The sequence below is a fragment of the Nerophis lumbriciformis genome, linkage group LG16 (assembly GCF_033978685.3).
Source record: "Nerophis lumbriciformis linkage group LG16, RoL_Nlum_v2.1, whole genome shotgun sequence".
NCBI classification, from domain to species: Eukaryota; Metazoa; Chordata; class Actinopteri; order Syngnathiformes; family Syngnathidae; genus Nerophis; species Nerophis lumbriciformis.
The window spans coordinates 43202549-43222933 of record NC_084563.2 but is presented as its reverse complement, the minus strand read 5'-3'; the positions used below and the strand labels follow the sequence as shown (position 1 = coordinate 43222933).

General features: G+C 38.0%; 1 protein-coding gene across 5 annotated transcripts in view; it reads left to right on the top strand.

Annotated features, from left to right (window-relative positions):
- The window catches only part of LOC133617274 (SH3 and PX domain-containing protein 2A-like), a 339411-nt gene that overhangs the window by 216562 nt on the left and 102464 nt on the right, over positions 1-20385 (top strand). For 3 of the 5 annotated variants that reach the window (XR_012050910.1, XM_061977175.2, XM_061977174.2), the window contains one exon: positions 17991-18035. The exons of 1 other annotated variant lie outside the window; for it this stretch is intronic. Coding sequence is in view for 2 of the 4 variants with exons in the window: in XM_061977175.2 (XP_061833159.2) it covers positions 17991-18035 (45 nt within the window). In the remaining 2 variants the exon portion in view is untranslated. Of the gene's footprint in view, positions 1-592; positions 653-17990; positions 18036-20385 lie in introns of those variants that run through there. One more of the 5 variants, XM_061977178.2, reaches the window with a different exon arrangement.

The following is a 20385-nucleotide window of genomic DNA, read 5'->3' as shown; positions in this document are numbered from 1 at the left end:
ATTACATCACTGAAGCTGTCGCTGAGGGAAGGGGGTAATCTCGACAACTCCAGTTAGACACAATATATGATTATAGAATAAATACAAATTAGTTGACGCAGGTCATATTGCCTTGTCTCTGCACTGTCTGCGTCACGGCGGTGTTCGGCCTTGGCATCCAGCAGGCCGAATCTGGACACAACACTGATAAAGTCGGCTGGCAATCTTTTGGACTGCCAGCTTTGCACAGATAGAAAAATACCACTTCAGCACAATTGACAATAATTTATAGCAATAAAGCATAAAGTTAGTGTGATAATATATACATAATTATTCTAACAGTGCCCTCTTGGCGATGTTGCATTTTTGTAAGATGCTCATTGATGGATACGTTGGTTCCTTTCAGCTTGGGTCTTTGCTTCAGGAAGAATCCATGGTGAACTTTATGACGATGACAGGCGTGATGATTTTCCTGCTAGACATTAAAAGCATGTTTTGATGTTGTTGACATCCTCATCCAAGCCCTTTGATTGCATAAAGTAGGCCAGCGGTTGCACTGTTTTTAGCAGCAGCATCTTTTTCGTCCTCTGTTATTAGCTATTAGGCATGCTGTTAACTGAAGCCCAGCTTTAATCGGACTCGTGTACTACCTGAATCTGACTAATCATTTGAGGTATGTCACTTTTTTTCCCTAATTTCCATTTAGTCCAATCACTTTTCCTTCCAGTACATCCATGTTTTCAAAGTATTGCAATATAACTCCTCACTTCCGTATAATGTGATTTGACAAGTGTTTCATGTCATCATGCCGTCTATTAAGTGGAGCAAACATTTTCATTCAACATCATCTTTACTTCTTGGGTGTTACATGTTTCCCGGCTCTCTTCCACATCCTGCAGCTTTGAAACTTGGATGTTGGAGATGGTGAGCTTGTTTTTTGCCCGGGATAGTCAGCACGTCCATGCATTGGCGCCGATCTACAAACCCCGTTTCCATATGAGTTGGGAAATTGTGTTAGATGTAAATATAAACGGAATTCAATGACGTGATGTTCAAACTCATAAACTTTTTTTTTTTTTGCAAATAATAATTAACTTAGATTTTCATGGCTGTAACACATGCCAAAGTAGTTGGGAAAGGGCATGTTCACCACTGTGTTACATGGCCTTTCCTTTTAACAAAACTCAGTAAACGTTTGGGAACTGAGGAGACACATTTTTTAAGCTTCTCAGGTGGAATTCTTTCCCATTCTTGCTTGATGTACAGCTTAAGTTGTTCAACAGTCCGGGGGTCTCCGTTGTGGTATTTAAGGCTTCATAATGTGCCACACATTTTCAATGGGAGACAGGTCTGGACTACAGGCAGGCCAGTCTAGTACCCGCACTCTTTTACTATGAAGCCACGTTGATGTAACACGTGGCTTGGCATTGTCTTGCTGAAATAAGCAGGGGCGTCCATGGTAACGTTGCGTAGATGGCAACATATGTTGCTCCAAAACCTGTATGTACCTTTCAGCATCAATGGCGCCTTCACAGATGTGTAAGTTACCCATGTCTTGGGCACTAATAAACCCCCATACATCACAGATGCTGGCTTTTCAACTTTGCGCTTATAAATTCCTCTTTGGTCCGGAGGACACGACGTCCACAGTTTCCAAAAACAATTTGAAATGTGGACTCGTCAGACCACAGAACACTTTTCCACTTTATATCAGTCCATCTTAGATGAGCTCAGGCCCAGCGAAGCCGACGGCGTTTCTGGGTGTTGTTGATCAACGGTTTTCGCCTTGCATAGGAGAGTTTTAACTTGCATTTACAGATGTAGCGACCAATTGTAGTTACTGACAGTGGGTTTTTGAAGTGTTCCTGAGCCCATGTGGTGATATCCTTTACACACTGATGTCGCTTGTTGATGCAGTACAGCCTGAGGGATCGAATGTCACGGGCTTAGCTGCTTACGTGCAGTGATTTCTCCAGATTCTCTGAACTCTTTGATGATTTTACGGACCGTAGATGGTGAAATCCCTAAATTCCTTGCAATAGCTGGTTGAGAAAGGTTTTTCTTAAACTGTTCAACAATTTGCTCACGCATTTGTTGACAAAGTGGTGACCCTCGCCCCATCCTTGTTTGTGAATGTCTGAGCATTTCATGGAATCTACTTTTATACCCAATCATGGCACCCACCTGTTCCCAATTTGCCTGTTCACCTGTGGGATGTTCCAAATAAGTGTTTGATGAGCATTCCTCAACTTTATCAGTATTTATTGCCACCTTTCCCAACTTCTTTGTCACGTGTTGCTGGCATCAAATTCTAAAGTTAATGATTATTTGCAAAAAAAATAAAAATGTTTATCAGTTTGAACATCAAATATGTTGTCTTTGTAGCATATTCAACTAAATATGGGTTGAATATGATTTGCAAATCTTTGTATTCCGTTTATATTTACATCTAACACAATTTCCCAACTCATATGGAAACGGGGTTTGTAAGATGAAATATCTCAAATAAGGGTGATATTTGCTTATTTTCTGTCTGATAAGATAATTCTTCTCACTAAGCAGTTTTACTTGTTTTAAGGGTTTTGGTCCTAAATTATCTCAGTAAGATATTACAGCTTGTTGCTGAGATTTGATGACCTATATTGAGTAAAACATGCTTGAAACTAGAATATCAACTGATGCAAAGCTGTGTCATCAACACTCACAAGTATAAAACTACTTTTTTTTTTAAAGTAATCATTTCTTATTTCAAGCATGAAAGAGACAATTGTGTCTCATAATTAAAACAGATGACAGCCAAATGGACTTTGCTGTTTTATTTTCAATGAAACAATAGAAAATAGGTACTCATATAGTAGTACAGTTGGCACAGTACAGTAAACTGACAGTTAATATTTAAACATTTAACATTTCAAACAATTTTGAACAGAAATAGTTCATGCACATTCAGGTAAATTCCTCAAAATTACAATAAAAAAATTGTATGGGCTGTATATATGCACACTAATTGACTGAAAGAGCGCACGCACTTGGCGCGATGATGTCATGTTATCGATGGAAAAATGCATTTTTAGACCATATGATTTGCCTGAGCGGCTAGGAGACCCCGAGTGTAACAAGCAGTTGCTTTGTTGCTTTTCCATTAAGAACAATAAATTAGTTTTTAGTATAAGCTTGCTGGTTTTGAAGGGGAACATTTAGACCAGACCTATGTAAGCGTCAATATATACCTTGATGTTGCAGAAAAAAGACCATATATTTTTTTTAACCGATTTTCGAACTCTAAATGGGTGAATTTTGGCGAATTAAACGCCTTTCTAGTATTCACTCTCGGAGTGATGACGTCACAACGGGAAGCAATCCGCCATTTTCTCAAACACCGAGTCAAATCAGCTCTGTTATTTTCCGTTTTTTTTTACTGTTTTCCGTACCTTGGAGACATCATGCCTCGTCTGTGTGTTGTCGGAGGGTGTAACAACACGAACAGGGACGGATTCAAGTTGCACCAGTGGCCCAAAGATGCCAAAGTGGCAAGAAATTGGACGTTTGTTCCGCACACTTTACCGACGAAAGCTATGCTACGACAGAGATGGCAAGAATGTGTGGATATCCTGCGACACTCAAAGCAGATGCATTTCCAACGATAAAGTCAAAAGAAATCTGCCGCCAGACCGCCATTGAATCTGCCGGAGTGTGTGAGCAATTCAGGGACAAAGGACCTCGGTAGCACGACAAGCAATGGCGGCAGTTTGTTCCCGCAGACGAGCGAGCTAAACCCCCTGGATGTCTTGGCTCACACCGTCCCTTATGCCACCGAAGATGATCAAGAGAAGAATATCGACCCTAGCTTCCCTGGCCTGCTGACATGAGGGTATGTCTACAGAATATATTAATTGATGAAAATTGGGCTGTCTGCACTCTCACAGTGCATGTTGTTGCCAAATGTATTTCATATGCTGTAAACCTAGTTCATAGTTGTTAGTTTCCTTTAATGCCAAACAAACACATACCAATCGTTGGTTAGAAGGCGATCGCCGAATTCGTCCTCACTTTCTCCCGTGTCGCTGGCTGTCGTGTCGTTTTCGTCGGTTTCGCTTGCATACGGTTCAAACCGATATGGCTCAATAGCTTCAGTTTCTTCTTCAATTTCGTTTTCGCTACCTGCCTCCACACTACAACCATCCATTTCAATACATGCGTAATCTGTTGAATCGCTTAAGCCGCTGAAATCCGAGTCTGAATCCGAGCTAATGTCGCTATAGCTTGCTGTTCTATGCGCCATGTTTGTTCGAGTTGGCATCACTATGTGACGTCACAGGAAAATGGACGGGCGTATATAACGATGGTTAAAATCAGGCACTTTGAAGCTTTTTTTAGGGATATTGCGTGATGGGTAACATTTTGAAAAAAACTTCGAAAAATATAATAAGCCACTGGGAACTGATTTTTAATGGTTTTAACCATTCTGAAATTGTGATAATGTTCCCCTTTAAAGAAATGTAATGCCGAGCGCATATCATTATGTCAAGATAATGGCACTAGCATTTACTTCATTTAAGAATATTTTTCAACATATTGAGCAAAAAGGTCTCTCTTTTTTTTTTCCTATCAAGAAAAGTGCACTTCTTATTAGTGAGAATATACTTATTTTAAGGTATTTTTGGGTTCATTGATGTTAGCTAATTTTTCTTGGTTTGGTAAGTCTTGACAAGCCAAATTGTCTTGTTATATTGGCAGATAATTTTGCTTAGTTCAAATAAAATACACCTCATTTTTGTATTTTTTTTTCTTGTTTTTGAACACTGACTTTTTGCAGTGTAAAAGCTACGCCAATCCAAATTTGAATTTGATCTTCTCTCTACGGTGTGAGCTTGAAAGCATGTTAGAAAGAAGCATAATTAGTATGGAAATGATGAAAACATTTGTGTAACAATGTAGAGCAGTAAGCACACGCTATGTGGCTCTGTTCTAGTTAGGACACAGATTCTGTAGACCATTCCACCACCCCCAGCTCCATGTTTTAACGCCATTTGTCACTCGGAACATTTATGTCACAGTCAGCAATAAATCGTTTTTCACTGTTATAGATCCTGCTGCTAAACATTGTGTCGGCTCCAGATTAAATTGTGCCCGAAGGATGACCTTGACGGTGTTTACACACGCGCCGGATCAATTCTGGTTATCTTAATTTATAATTTTTAGTGATAAAATCTGACTTGACAGCACATGAGGTTGGTATATACAAATATTGACTGAAAACTCCCATTTGTTTTGTCCTCAATTGTCTGAGTGATTAGCATTAAGTGTACCTGCGTGTTTTAATTACATCTTTAACATGCGGCTTTCGAGCGGTCGTCCATTAACTTGAGGGTTCCTGGTTCGATTCTAGCTTCCACCAGCCTATTTGGGCAAGACATTTCACCCGCCTTTCTCCCAGTGCCGCTCACGCTGGTGTAGGGTTGTACGGTATACTGTACTGTAATGATGCCAAGTACAGGAGCGTATCTATTAGTATAGTACCGCGATACTAATGAATCATATTCGGTACTATACCGCCTCTGAAAAGTACCGGTCCTGCGCCCACGTCGTGTCATTGCTGGTTTACGAGCAGACGAGCATGTTCGACAGCGCACAATCGCGGAGTACTTACAAGCAGACACAGTGTGTAGACAGAAAAGGGAGAACGGACGCATTTTGGTGTAAAAACTAACGATAAAGTTGAAGTTATAACACTGAAACGCCTACAGGAAGAGGTGCTTTAAGACATGGCTAGCTAGTGTTGCGTCTGACCAGCTTTTCCTCCCAGGGAATTAAAGTCGCTGGTCAATCCCAAGTTCTTTCGATGACATATATGCTGAGTAAGAAGGACCATCAAGACAGAATGGGAATATTATCAGGTTTTACTGAAGCTTCAGGAGATCATACCGTCATCTCGGGATGGTCTAACATCCCAACGGAAAAAAAAAACCTACTTCTTGAAAAGGAAAGCAGTCCCCCCCAGAAAGGAATGCATCCCCGCCACTTTCCCCAACACTGATAAGGCAAGGTCACATTCGAAAGTCTAAAACACTAAACAGACCTATGTAGACAAAGAGAAACTGGTATACAGAATATACCATGGAAAAGTACTAGCTATTACAAACATGACTATGAATAAAGAAATAACTCTTTAAACATATATGCATTCTCCACACTAGCTAGCGGCTAAAGTCCAGTTACAGTCGGCAGTGTTTTAGATTCTTCTAAATCACTAATCCTCGTCTCCATGGCGACAAATAAAGTAAGTTTCATACAAGTATCATCCCTGCAAGACGAGGAATAGCTAAACATGCTTCACTACACACCGTAGCTCACCGGCCTCAAAATGTAAACAAACGCCATTGGTGGATCTACACCTAACATCCACTGTAATGATACCAAGTACAATAGCATATCTAGTCGATACTACTACTGATTATGTCAATATTTCGTTTAAAAAAAAATTATATTATGTTTATAAACTCAGGAAATATGTCCCTGGACACTTGAGGACTTTGAATATGACCAATGTATGATCCTGTAACTACTTGGTACCGGATCGATACCTAAATCTGTGGTATCATCCAAAACTAATGTAACGTATCAAACAACAGAAGAATAAGTGGTTATTACATTTTAACAGCAGTGTAGATAGAACATGTTAAAAGAGAAAATAAGCAGATATTAACAAGTAGATTAATAATTCATTTTCTACCACTTGTCCTTAATAATGTTGACAAAATAATAGAATGATAAATGGCACAATATGTTACTGCATATGTCAGCAGACTAAATTAGGAGCCTTTGTTTGTTTACTTACTAATAAAAGACAAGTTGTCTAGTATGTTCACTATTTTATTTAAGGACAAACTTGCAATAAGAAACATATGTTTAATGTACCCTAAGATTTTTTGTTAAAATAAAGCCAATAATGCATTTTTTTGTGGTCTGTAATTTTGTTGTACACTGTACAATGACAATAAAGATCTATTCTATTCTATTCTTAGAAAAGTACCAAAAAGTATCTAAATAATTTTCGTACCGGTACCAAAATATCGGTATCGGGACAACACTACACTGGTGTATGTTTTGTCGTTGTCGAAAGGGTCGTAAACTCAAATTAGCAGCTCTTTTTCTATCAGTCTAGCACAGGGCAGTTGTGGCTACAAATGTAGCTTACCACCATCATTGTGTGAATGTTGAGTGAATGGATGATGTGTTCTCCGTTCTCTGTGAAGCACTTTGAGTGTCTAGAAAAGCGCTGCCCAAAAAGTTTATTTCAGTAATTTCTAGAGATGTCCGATAATGGCTTTTTTGCCGATATCCGATATTGTCCAACTCTTAATTACCGATTCCGATATCAACCGATACCGATATATACAGTCGTGGAATTAACACATTATTATGCGTAATTTTGTTGTGATGCCCAGCTGGATGCATTAAACAATGTAACAAGGTTTTCCAAAATAAATCAACTCAAGTTGTGGAAAAAAAATGCCAACATGGCACTGCCATATTTATTATTGAAGTCACAAAGTGCATTATTTTTTTGAACATGCTTCAAAACAGCAGCTTGGAATTTGGGACATGCTCTCCCTGAAAGAGAATGAGGAGGTTGAGGTGGGCGGGGTTGAATTTGGGCTAGCGAGGGGTGTATATTGTAGCGTCCCGGGAGAGTTAGTGCTGCAAGGGGTTCTGGGTATTTGTTCTGTTGTGTTTTATGTTGTGTTACGGTGCGGATGTTCTCCCGAAATGTGTTTGTCATTCTTGTTTGGTGTGGGTTCACAGTGTGGCGCATATTTGTAACAGTGTTAAAACCTTTAGTATATCCATATGTGGGATTAAATTCTGGAATGGATTACCCAAATAAATCAAACAAAGCACAAATATGATTCAGTTTAAGAGACTGTTCAAACTACAAGTGTTCACAAAGTACACCGGAGAAGAATCATGATGAATATCTTGAAACCTTTTTTTTTATTGAACGATTATTTATGTACTTAATATTAGTATATAATTTGTTTATTATTTATGTGTTCACTGTTATGCTACAGAGAACAAGGAAATAGGACAAAATTGCTATGGTATGAAAAAGTGGTAGGATTAAAGGCCTACTGAAACCCACTACTACCGACCACGCAGTCTGATAGTTTATATATCAATGATGAAATCTTAACATTGCAACACATGCCAATACGGCCGGGTTAGCTTACTAAAGTGCAATTTTAAATTTCCCGGGAAACTTCCGGTTGAAAACGTCTATGTATGATGACGTATGCGCGTGAAACATACTTGCCAACCCTCCCGGATTTTCCGGGAGACTCCCGAAATTCAGCGCCTCTCCCGAAAACCTCCCGGGACAAATTTTCTCCCGAAATTCAGGCGGAGCTGGAAGCCACGCCCCCTCCAGCTCCATGCGGACCTGAGTGACGTCAGGTGCGCAACACCGCGTAAATCGTTGGCCAACCAAAAAGTAACCCCAGTACGCTATAGCCAACATTCACCAGGAGATGGCAACAGACAAACATAGATCACTATTACATTCCTCCCCTTTTAGAAATGTATAGAAGTTACTCAAAATAAATAAACAACCCAACCAAAAAATGCAGCAGCTCAATTAAAAAACTGTACTTAAGCCACATTCTTTTCTTTTTTTTTTTTAGAACTGAACTCTTAAACCTCATTTGTAAAAAATAACATGCTTATTATACAAACAGTATTTGTACACCTTTAACACAGATTTTTATACTGTCTTCAGAGATTCAGTTTTTTTGGTGGTACTCGAAACCTTTCTGGGTACCTGCGAAAGGATGTTCAGCATGGTTGGAAAAATAGTGACAGAGAATAGAACAAGGATGGACAATTCAACCCTTAACTCAACAATGAGTAGATGAGTGTTATGTGTGTGTATATGTGTAAATAAATGAACACTGAAATTCAAGTATTTCTTTTATTTATATATATATATATATATATATATATATATATATATATATATATATATATATATATATATATATATATATATATATATATATAGCTAGAATTCACTGAAAGTCAAGTATTTCTTATATATATATATATATGAAATACTTGACTTGGTGAATTCTAGCTTTAAATATACTCCTCCCCTCTTAGCCCCGCCCCCAACCACGCCCCCGCCCCACCCCGACCACGCCCCCCACCCCCCCCCACCCCCCACCTCCCTAAATCGGAGGTCTCAAGGTTGGCAAGTATGCGTATGCATGTTGCAAATAAACTGAAACTGAACTGATTACTAGTAAACATAGGAGGGTTAGTAATGTCGTTATTATTTAATGCATGGTCTAATTTACTGCATACTTTCTAATACGCGTCTGACTTGGAGACTTTTATTTGTAACTAATATACAATTATATTTGATATTTATTTATATTAACCACTTTTCTGTTTTAGACCACTATATTGTTAAAGTACCAATGATAATCACACACACACTAGGTGTGGCGCAATTATTCTCTACATTTGACCCATCACCCTTGATCACTCTCTGGGAGGTGAGGAGAGCAATGAGCAGCAGCGGTGGCCGCGCCCGGGAATCGTTTTTGGTGATTTAACCCCCAATTCCAACTCTTGATGCTGAGTGCCAAGCAGGGAGGTAATGGGTCCCATTTTTATAGTCTTTGGTATGACTCGGCCGGGGTTTGAACTCACAACCTACCGATCTTATGGCGGACACTCTAACCACTAGGCTACTGAGTACAATTAAGGACACTAGCTTGTGTGCTTAGCTGTTGTGTAGCTGCTAGCTCTTATTAGCCTATAGCAGGGGTCGGCAACCCGCGGCTCTTCTTTAGCGCCGCCCTAGTGGCTCTCTGGAGCTTTTTAAAAAATGTATGAAAAATGGAAAAAGATGAGGGGAAAAAAAATCTATTTTTTGTTTTAATATTGTTTCTGTAGGAGGACAAACATGACACAAGCCTCCCTAATTGTTACAAAGCACACTGTTTATATCAAACATGCTTCACTGATTCGAGTATTTGGCGAGCGCCGTTTTGTCCTACTAATTTTGGCGGTCCTTGAACTCACCGTAGTTTGTTTACATGTATAACTTTCTCCGACTTTATAGGACGTGTTTTATGCCACTTCTTTTTCTGTCTCATTTTGTCCACCAAACTTTCCACAGAGGTGAGTTTTGTTGATGTTATTGACTTGTGTGGAGTGCTAATCAGACATATTTGGTCACTGCATGACTGCAAGCTAATCGATGCTAACATGCTATTTAGGCTAGCTATATGTACATATTACATCATTATGCCTCATTTGTAGCTATATTTGAGCTCATTTAGTTTCCTTTAAGTCCTCTTAACTCAATTTATATCTCATGACACACTATCTGTATGTAATATGGCTTTTAATTTTTTGCGGCTCCAGACAGATTTGTTTTTGTATTTTTGGTCCAATATGGCTCTTTCAACATTTTGGGTTGCCGACCCCTGGCCTATAGCCTACCATGTTTAACTTTTGTAAATGGCTTGACTAAAATAAAATAAAATACAAGTCTTGTTTGCCTTTTGGAGGACATTTAGATGTCACCTATACATATGAAACAGAGACCTGTGAAAGTGTACGTAGGTAAACCTCACTCCCTGATGCCTTAAGAGATCGTGCTGAACATCGAGTTGACAGCTCTTTCGCACTTTTATTCGACGGTTCCGGGTTAAGAGAGTGTCTATATATGTACAAACTAGCGATGTCCGATAATGGCTTTTTGCCGATATTCCGATATTGTCCAACTCTTTAATCACCGATACCGATATCAACCGATACATACAGTCGTGGAATTAACACATTATTATGCCTAATTTGGACAACCAGGTATGGTGAAGATAAGGTACTTTTAAAATTAAAATAAAATAAGATAAATAAATTAAAAACATTTTCTTGAATAAAAAAGAAAGTAAAACAATATAAAAACAGTTACATAGAAACTAGTAATTAATGAAAATGAGTAACATTAACGGTTAAAGGTTAGTACTATTAGTGGACCAGCAGCACGCACAATCATGTGTGCTTACGGACTGCATCCCTTGCAGACTGTATTGATATATATTGATATATAATGTAGGAACCAGAATATTAATAACAGAAAGAAACAACCCTTTTGTGTGAATGAGTGTGAATGAGTGTAAATGGGGTAGGAAGGTTTTTTGGGTTGGTGCACTAATTGTAAGTGTATCTTGTGTTTTTTATGTTGATTTAATTAAAAAAAAAAAAAAAAAAAAAAAAATACCGATAATAAAAAAAACAAACGATACCGATAATTTCCGATATTACATATTAACGCATCTCTAGTACAAACATTACCATGAATTGATTAACGTGGACCCCGACTTAAACAAGTTGAAAAACGTATGCGGGTGTTACCATTTAGTGGTCATTTGTACGGAATATGTACTGTACTGTGCAATCTACTAATAAAAGTTTCAATCAATCAAACAAATTAAGTAGAAAATCCCCACATTTTTAATGTTTCAACATTTACTTCCCCACATTTTTGTCGCGATTTCTTCAAAATAAAAACATTCGATTTTATTTTTTTTCAACCTAACTACCAGCATATTTTCTTTTTGAAAAATGTTCACCCTAAGTCAGCCGCCCTAGTGGTGCATTATTAAGAAAAAGGTTGAACATGGAAAAAGATGGTGGTGGGGGGGGGGGGGGGGTTGGGGGGGTAATTTTTTAAATTTTAGTTTGTTTTTTGTTTGAAGACAAACACGACACAAACCTTCCCAATTGTTAAAAAGCCCACTGTTTAATATGTTTGTGTGTATGCTTCACTGATGAAGAGTATTTGGTGAACATCGTTTTGTCCTACTCATTTCAGCGCTTCTTGAACTCACCATAGTGTGGACTGTGACGCAACAGTTTAAATGTAAAATCTTCCACTCCCTCTTTGTCTTATTTTGTCCACCAAATGTTTTATACTGTGCGTGAATGCACAAAGGTGCGCTTTGTTGATGTTATTGACTTGTTGGAGTGCTAATTTTTTATTTTAGTATGTTTTTTGTTTGAAGACAAACACGACACAAACCTTCCCAATTGTTAGAAAGCCCACTGTTTAATATGTTTGTGTGTATGCTTCACTGATGAAGAGTATTTGGTGAACATCGTTTTGTCCTACTCATTTCGGCGCTTGTTGAACTCACCATAGTGTGGACTGTGACGCAACAGTTTAACTGTAAAATCTTCCACTCCCTCTTTGTCTTATTTTGTCCACCAAATGTTTTATACTGTGCGTGAATGCACAAAGGTGCGCTTTGTTGATGTTATTGACTTGTTGGAGTGCTAATTTTTTATTTTAGTATGTTTTTTGTTTGAAGACAAACACGACACAAACCTTCCCAATTGTTAGAAAGCCCACTGTTTAATATGTTTGTGTGTATGCTTCACTGATGAAGAGTATTTGGTGAACATCGTTTTGTCCTACTCATTTCGGCGCTTGTTGAACTCACCATAGTGTGGACTGTGACGCAACAGTTTAACTGTAAAATCTTCCACTCCCTCTTTGTCTTATTTTGTCCACCAAATGTTTTATACTGTGCGTGAATGCACAAAGGTGCGCTTTGTTGATGTTATTGACTTGTTGGAGTGCTAATTTTTTATTTTAGTATGTTTTTTGTTTGAAGACAAACACGACACAAACCTTCCCAATTGTTAGAAAGCCCACTGTTTAATATGTTTGTGTGTATGCTTCACTGATGAAGAGTATTTGGTGAACATCGTTTTGTCCTACTCATTTCGGCGCTTGTTGAACTCACCATAGTGTGGACTGTGACGCAACAGTTTAACTGTAAAATCTTCCACTCCCTCTTTGTCTTATTTTGTCCACCAAATGTTTTATACTGTGCGTGAATGCACAAAGGTGAGCTTTGTTGATGTTACTGACTTGTTGGAGTGCTAATCAGGCATATTTGGTCAGTGCATGACTGCAAGCTAACACATGCTAATTAGTATGTACATCATTTATGCCTCATTTGTAGGTATATTTGAGCTCATTTAATTTCCTTTACTTCTATCCTCTTTGTATATGATTTAGTTTTGCATGTCTCATGACACATTATCTGTATGTAAAATTGGCTGCATTTCAGATAGTTTGTGTGCCATGTTGTTCCAGACCACAGCAAACATCACCTAGCTTGTCAAAGATTGTGATAAATCTATTAAAAGAAGAGAGCCTGCCGTTTCGTTTAACTTGGACACACACATCTATACCATTAAAAGCCACTCATTTCCAGGAGTTATCTAACCTTCTGAGTAGCCTCTGATTTACCAATGGTTTATAATGTTGTAAAATTGTGTAGAATAAATATAAAAATTCAACATTTCTGTCAACGATGATTTGCTTCAGCCTGCCATAGTCATTTTGATAGTAGGCTAATATAGCTAATATAGACACTTACATCATGTGTTGCCTTCATTATAAGACTTATATATGGCTTTTCATTTTTTGCAGCTCCAGTTAGATTAGTTTTTTTGTATTTTCGGTCCAATATGGCTCTTTCATCGTTTTTGGTTGCTGACCCCTGCCCTAAGTCAACAATAATGTGTAAATAGTAATGACACATACCATGTTCTGCATAATATTACAGATACAGCATAATAAACTAAGTGCGAACAAAAAGTTTCACCAGTAGGTGGCAGTATCACATAAACAGATATGTGCACTGCAAAAACTGAAATCTAAATAAGATGAAATATCTCAAATATGGGTGATATTTGCTTATTTTCTGTCTGTTAAGAGAATTCTTCCCACTAAGCAAATTTTGTGTCGGAGTGTTTTTGTCATGATCCATGTCCCGGATCATGTTTTATGTTCTGTTAGTTTTGGACTTCATAGTTCCTGTTTTTTGTGCACCATTGTTTGTTTTAGTTACCATAGTTACTTACTATTTCCGCCTGTCTCTGATTAGTGTTCGCCCGCTCACCTGCTGCCCGAGCACTAATCAGAGGCATTATTTAAACCTGCCTTGCCCTCCAGTCAGTGCTGGAGTATTGTTTGTTGTATGGTGTGGACTCCCTGTTTCTTGCAATGCTCTGTTCATGCTTGTTTTCTGGAGATACCATAGTTCATGCTGATGATTTCATGCTTAGTTCATGCTGCTCGTGCCTTGCCAAGTAAGTTTTGTTTATTTATGTCACAGTTAGCGACCTTTTGTTTCATGTTCATAGTTCAGGCTAAGTGTTAGCTTTTGTTTCCTGCGTTAAGTAGTGCCTTCTCCTTGTGCGCCTTTTTGTTTTCACCTTTTTTTGAACATTAAAACCATGTTTTCTTGTACACCGCCTGTCATCTATGACAGTTTTACTTGTTTTAAGGGTTTTGGTCCTAAATGATCTCCGTAAGATATTACAGCTTGTTGCTGAGATTTTATGACCTATGTTGAGTAAAACATGCTTGAAACTAGAATATCAAGTGTTTCAAAGCTGTGTCATCAACACTCACAAGTATAAAACTACTTTTTGAAAGTAGTAATTTCTTATTTCAAGCATGAAAAAAACAAAAACATGACTTTGACACAATTGTGTCTCATAATTAAAACAGATGACAGCCAAATTGACTTTGCTGTTTTATTTTCAATGAAACAATAGAAAATACGTACTCATATAGTAGTACAGTTGTTATTAGTGAGATTATACTTATTTTAAGGTATTTTTGGGTTCATTTAAGTTAGCTAATTGTACTTGTTATGGAAAGTCTTGACAAGCCAAATGTTCTTGTTCTATTGGCAGATAATTTTACTTAGTTCAAATAAAATACCCCTAATTTTTGTATTTTTTCCCCTTGTTTTGGAACACTGACTTTTTGCAGTGTGTACACTGCATGTGAAGGCAATTACAGAGGCAAACGTCTGCGGAGTGCATTTATTAGGACACAATGTTATATTTGTAGAAGAAAGAGAATATTACCGTATTTTTCGGAGTATAAGTCGCACTGGAGTAGAAGTCGCACCTGCCGAAAATGCATATTAAAGAAGGAAAAAAACATATATAAATCGCACCAAAACTATGAAAAAAACTGCGACTTATAGTCCGAAAAATACTGTACAATGTTGTTTTGAGGTCTGGATGTAGCCATTGGGCTCGGTCCGTTCATTTCGACCTTTTACGTCCCCCTGATTGTCTGTCAATGATTGTGCAATGCAAAAAGTCAGTGTTCAAAAACAAGAAAAAAAATACTAAAATTAGGGATATTTTATTTGAACTAAGCAAAATTATCTGCTAATAGAACAAGAAAATTTAGCTTGTCAAGACTTTCGAAAACAAGTAAAATTAGCTAACCTCAATTAACCCAAAAAATACCTTAATATAAGTATATTCTCACTAATAACAAGTGCATTTTCTTGGTAGAAAAAAAAGAACCTTTTTGCTCAATATGTTGAAAAATATTCCTAAATTAAGTAGACGCTAGTGCCATTATCTTGACATAATGATATGCGCTCGGCATTACATTTCTTAAAACCAGCAAACTTATCTGTACAGTAATCTATTTATATATTTATATATATTTATTTATTTTATATATATATATATATATATATATATATATATATATGTGGCTTCACGGTGGCAGAGGGGTTAGTGCATCTGCCTCACAATACGAAGGTCCTGAGTAGTCTTGGGTTCAATCCCGGCCTCGGGATCTTTCTGTGTGGAGTTTGCATGTCCTCCCCGTGACTGCGTGGGTTCCCTCCGGGTACTCCGGCTTCCTCCCACCTCCAAAGACATGCACCTGGGGATAAGTTGATTGGCAACACTAAATTGGCCCTAGTGTGTGGATGTGAGTGTGAATGTTGTCTGTCTATCTGTGTTGGCCCTGCGATGAGGTGGCGACTTGTCCAGGGTGTACACCGCCTTCCGCCCGATTGTAGCTGAGATAGGCTCCAGCGCCCCCCGCGACCCCTAAGGGAATAAGCGGTAGAAAATGGATGGATGGATATATATATGTATATATATATATATATATATATATATATATATATATATATATATATATATATATATATATTTATTTATTTTGTATATATTTATTTATTTATTTATATATGCACCTTATTGCTTTTTTATCCTGCGCTACCATGAGGCTATGTAACGAAATGTCATTCTTATCTGTGCTGTAAAGTTCAAATTTGAATGACAATTAAAAGGAAGTCTAAGTCTTATACTAAAAACTAATTTATTGTTCTTAATGGAAAGGCAACAAGGCAACTGCTTGTTACTCTCGGGGTCTCCTAGCCGCTCAGGCAAATCAAATGGTCTAAAAATAAATTTTTCCATGGATAACATGACATCATCGCGCCAAGTGCGTGCTCTTTCAGTCAATTAGTGCGCATATATACAGCCCGGCCCCCGGCCACAATTTTTTTAATTGTAATTTTGAGGAATTTACCTGAATGTGCATGAACTATTTCTGTTCAAAATTGTTTGAAATGTTAAATGTTTAAATATTAACTGTCAGTTTACTGTACTGTGCCGACTGTACTACTATATGAGTACCGTATTTTTCGGAGTATAAGTCGCACGGGAGTATAAGTCGCACCTGCCGAAAATGCATAATAAAGAAGGAAAAAAACATATATAAGTCGCACTGGAATATAAGTCGCATTTTTTGGGGAAATTTATTTGATAAAACCCAACAGCAAGAATAGACATTTGAAAGGCAATTTAAAATAAATAAAGAATAGTGAACAACAGGCTGAATAAGTGTACGTTATATGAGGCATAAATAACCAACTGAGAACGTGCCTGGTATGTTAACGTAACATATTATGGTAAGAGTCTAACTATAACATATAGAACATGCTATATGTTTACCAAACTCCTAATCACTAAATCCCATGCAATCTTATACGTCTAGTCTCTTACGTGAATGAGCTAAATAATATTATTTGATATTTTACGGTAATGTGTTAATAATTTCACACATAAACTGCTCCTGAGTATAAGTCGCACCCCCGGCCAAACTATGAAAAAAACTGCGACTTATAGTCCGAAAAATACGGTACCTATTTTCTATTGTTTCTTTGGAAATAAAACAGCAAAGTCCATTTGGCTGTCATCTGTTTTAATTATGAGACACAATTGTCTCTTTCATGCTTGAAATAAGAAATGATTACCGTATTTTTCGGACTATAAGTCGCAGTTTTTTTCATAGTCCAGTGCGACTTATATATGTTTTTTTCCTTTTTTTATTATGCATTTTCGGCAGGTGCGACTTATACTCCGGTGCGACTTATACTCCGAAAAATACGGTACTTTAAAAAAAAGTAGTTTTATACTTGTGAGTGTTGATGACACAGCTTTGCAACAGTTGATATTCTAGTTTCAAGCATGTTTTACTCAATATAGTCATAAAATGTGTTTTTAAAATTTTGCTTTCTATTTACTGTTTTAATTGGTTTTACCCTTTGAAATTGTTTTTAATCATATTTATTTTATATTGTTTTTAATTGTGTTTAATATTGTTGTGCAGCACTTTGGAAACATTTTGTTGTTTAAATGTGCTATATAAATAAAGTGGATTGGATTGGAAAGTCTCAGCAACAAGCTGTAATATCTTACTGAGATCATTTAGGACAAAAACATAAAATCTGCTTAGTGAGAATAATTATCTTATCAAAACAGAAAATAAGCAAATATCACCCTTATTTGAGATATTTAATCTTGCTTAGATTTCAGTTTTTGCAGTGTAGCGTCTTCACAATCATCATAAAGCACGTCTAATTTCCTCATCCACATCTTTCATTATTATTTATTCATATATAACCATTTGCCGGGGGTCACTGAACATGACTTTTGGTACTGTACTTTAAGAGGTGCATTTAAAAAATATAGCCTCTATTTTGTTCATTGGGTACGATTAAGTTGTGCTTTGTCCATTCTGTTGCCATTTTCTTCTCTCTGCCGGACTAAATAATCTTTCTCTGCTTTTTTTCCGTCCCCTCTTACATCTGCAGTATGGATGTACGGCATTACAGACAGCCCGAGGAAAGAGGCGTCAGGTAGCTTTGTGTGTCTTTTGTCAATCAGTACGTTTGCATGGCACAACACAACATGAACGTGTTAATTCATTATTCTGACTCAAAAGGCCTTTAAGAATGTGCACATCCAGAATGTATGAATGAAAGTCATAAAGTTGCAGTTGCATGTCTCTGTCAGATGCCTTCAGGCTTTCTGTGTGCTCTCTACTACAGAGGTCCCCAACCTGGTCCGTGACATATTACCGGGCCGCACAGCAACATTAAATAATATACAAACTACCACATTTTCTCCCACTTAAAGTTTACATACACTTGTAAAGAACATAATGTCATGGCTGTCTTGAGTTTCCAATCATTTCTACAACTCTTATTATTTTGTGATAGAGTGATTGGAGCACATACTTGTTGGTCACAAAAAAACATTCATGAAGTTTGGTTCTTTTATGAATTTATTATGGGTCTACTGAAAATGTGAGCAAATCTGCTGGGTCAAAAGTATACATACAGCAATGTTAAAGGCCTACTGAAATGCGATTTTCTTATTTAAACGGGGATAGCAGGTCCATTCTATGTGTCATACTTGATCATTTCGCGATATTGCCATATTTTTGCTGAAAGGATTTAGTAGAGAACATCGACGATAAAGTTCGCAACTTTTGGTCGCTGATAAAAAAAAGCCTTGCCTGTACCGGAAGTAGCAGACGAGTAGCGTGACGTCACAGGTTGTGGAGCTCCTCACATCTGCACATTGTTTACAATCATGGCCACCAGCAGCGAGAGCGATTCGGACCGAGAAAGCGACGATTTCCCCATTAATTTGAGCGAGGATGAAATATTCGTGGATGAGGAAAGTGAGAGTGAAGGACTAGAGAGGGCAGTGGGAGCGATTCAGATAGGGAAGATGCTGTGAGAGGCGGGTGGGACCTGATATTCAGCTGGGAATGACTAAAACAGTAAATAAACACAAGACATATATATACTCTATTAGCCACAACACAACCAGGCTTATATTTAATATGCCACAAATAAATCCCGCATAACAAACACCTCCCCCCTCCCGTCCATATAACCCGCCAATACAACTCAAACACCTGCACAACACACTCAATCCCACAGCCCAAAGTATCGTTCACCACCCCAAAGTTCATACAGCACATTTATTTCCCCAAAGTCCCCAAAGTTATGTACGTAACATGCACATAGTGGCACGCACGTACGGGCAAGCGAACAAATGTTTGGAAGCGTACTCACGGTACCGCATATGCGTATCCAACTCAAAGTCCTCCTGGTAAGAGTCTCTGTCGTCCCAGTTCTCCACAGGCCAATGGTAAAGCTTGACTGTCATCTTTCGGGAATGTAAACAATGAAGCACTGGCTGTGTTATCCGGCACAACAGTCAGGGGTGCGTTCTACGGCGGGGGTGCGTTATCCGGCACAACACCTGCCGCAATACACCGCTTCCCACCTACAGCTTTCTTCTTTGCTGTCTCCATTGTTCATTGAACAAATTGCAAAAGATTCACCAACACAGATGTCCAGAATACTGTGGAATTTTGCGATGAAAACAGACGACTTAATAGCTGGCCACCATGCTGTCCCAAAATGTCCTCCGCAATCCGTGACGTCACGCGCAGGCGTCATCATACCGAGACGTTTTCAGCAGGATTTTTCGCGCGAAATTTAAAATTGCACTTTAGTTAGCTAACCCGGCCGTATTGGCATGTGTTGCAATGTTAAGATTTCATCATTGATATATAAACTATCAGACTGCCGGTCGGTAGTAGTGGGTTTTAGTAGGCCTTTAATATTTGCTTCGATGTCCCTTGGCAAGTTTCACTGCAATAAGGCGCTTTTGGTAGCCATCCACAAGCTTCTCGTTGAATTTTTGACCACTCCTCTTGACAAAATTGGTGCAGTTCAGCTAAATGTGTTGGTTTTCTGACATGGACTTGTTTCTTCAGCATTGTCCACACGTTTAAGTCAGGACTTTGAGAAGGCCATTCTAAAACATTAATTCTAGCCTTCATTGTCTCATTTACTCTCTGTAAAGCACCAGTTCCATTGGCAGCAAAACAGGCCCAGATTATAATACTACCACCACCATGCTTGACGGTAGGCCTGGTGTTCCTGGGATTAAAGGCCTCACTATTATGATTACAAAGGGGAGATGACGGCTCAGACACCAGAGGGGAGTAATGTTCAATGATTTATCATATATATTGTCTATATCAGTGGTTCTTAACCTTGTTGGAGGTACCGAACCCCACCAGTTTCATATGCACATTAACCGACCCCTTCTTTAGTGAAAAGTAAAATGTTTTTTTTTTTTCAAATTAAAGACAAAGTTATATGTTTTTGGTAACACTTTAGT